Source organism: Eimeria acervulina, genomic scaffold (assembly GCF_000499425.1).
Source record: "Eimeria acervulina Houghton genomic scaffold, Eah_scaff2560, whole genome shotgun sequence".
NCBI lineage: Eukaryota > Apicomplexa > Conoidasida > Eucoccidiorida > Eimeriidae > Eimeria > Eimeria acervulina.
In genome coordinates, this window is record NW_013548232.1 from 1 (window position 1) to 1,429 (window position 1,429).

A 1,429-nucleotide genomic window follows, 5' to 3' on the forward strand; every position below is an offset into this window, starting at 1 on the left:
CTCCACAAGTGGTCTCACCTACTTCGCGTCGCTAAGGTTACAGCATTCACGGACCATCAAGCCCTTACCCACTTACGGAAGCTCCAGACGTCCAAGCCCTTCGGGGGACGCACCGCCGGTGGTTAGATTTCCTCGCGGTGTTTCCTGATCTCACTATCACCTATCTACAGGGTGCGCGTAATACGGTGGCCGACGCGTTGTCGCGTCTTCCTTGTCATTCCTCTTCACACCCGTTCCCCCCTTCAGCCCATCTCCGCCTCCACTTATCTACAGGGTGCGCGTAATACGGTGGCCGACGCGTTGTTGCGTCTTCCTCTTCACAACCGTACCCCCCCACCCAGCCCATCTCCGCCTCCTCTCTCGGGGTCCTTTGCTCCGCTTATGTTAGCTCCTGCACACCCAGATCCAGCTCCTCACACCCGGGGGAAGCAGGCCAACTACCGGCAGTTGGCTAGCATTCGTCGTCGCCCGCCTCGGACTCGTCCGCAGTCTCCTGCCGTTTCGCTCAAGGCCCACGAGTCCCCTCTTGACGGCACCGAGCCATCCGCCATTCTCCCAGTGCAGCCTGCAGATTCCGCAACCCTGGATTGGCCGGCAACTTATGCGAAGTGTCTCCCCTACAACATGGCGGTTCAAGCAGTCAGTGCAACCGTCCAGATGGAATTCCGCAATCGCCTCCTAGCCTTCAGATTTGTCACCCCTTTCCTCAGCGTTTGCATACACGGCTTATGGAGTATATGTGCTCCGCAGTCTCCTGATTTCCTTACACACATTCTATATAACCACTACGATCACGTAACAGCAGGGCATCGGGGTCAGAAGAAAACGTCCCTATCTCTCAGCAAGCTTTACTATTGGCCCGGCATGCGCGCTTACACTACCGCCTACGTAAAGTCCTGTACGCAGTGCCGCGCCTCCAAGTCCCTCAACGACAAGCCTGCCAGCCTTCTCCAACAGTTGATTGTTCCCTCCCGTCGCTGGAGCCGCGTCAGCTTGGATTTCATTACCGACTTCCCGCTTACGAAGACGGGACATGACTCTGTCCTGGTGTTGGTAGACTCCCTTAGTAAGATGGCACACTTCTTCCCCGCGAAAAAGATATTCACAGCCGCAGATACCGTGGATGCTCTCGCCGATCGCCTTATTCGTTATCATGGGCTACCTGAGGCCCTCATTTCGGACCGTGATCTCCGTTTCCAATCAGATCTATGACAGCAGCTGTGTACGCGTTTTAACATCAAACGCGCTTTATCTTCCTCGTACCACCCCCAGAGCGACGCCCAAACTGAACGAGTAAACCGCACGCTCGAACAAATGCTCTGCACCTACATTCAATCTGACGAACGCGAATGGGAGCGATTATTACCTGCCCTAGAGCACGGGTACAACACCACTAGCCATTCTTCCACTGAGCTTTCCCCCTTCGAGG

General features: G+C 55.8%; 1 protein-coding gene across 1 annotated transcript; it reads left to right on the plus strand.

The window, feature by feature from the left end:
* Nucleotides 1-381: 381 nt before the first annotated feature.
* Nucleotides 382-1,212, plus strand: EAH_00066860 (Gag-pol polyprotein, related; the record flags this gene model as incomplete). The annotated part of the gene is made up of 1 exon (XM_013392643.1): nucleotides 382-1,212. One exon carries the CDS (start codon nucleotides 382-384, stop codon nucleotides 1,210-1,212), a length of 831 nt encoding a protein of 276 aa, XP_013248097.1.
* Nucleotides 1,213-1,429: the final 217 nt, after the last annotated feature.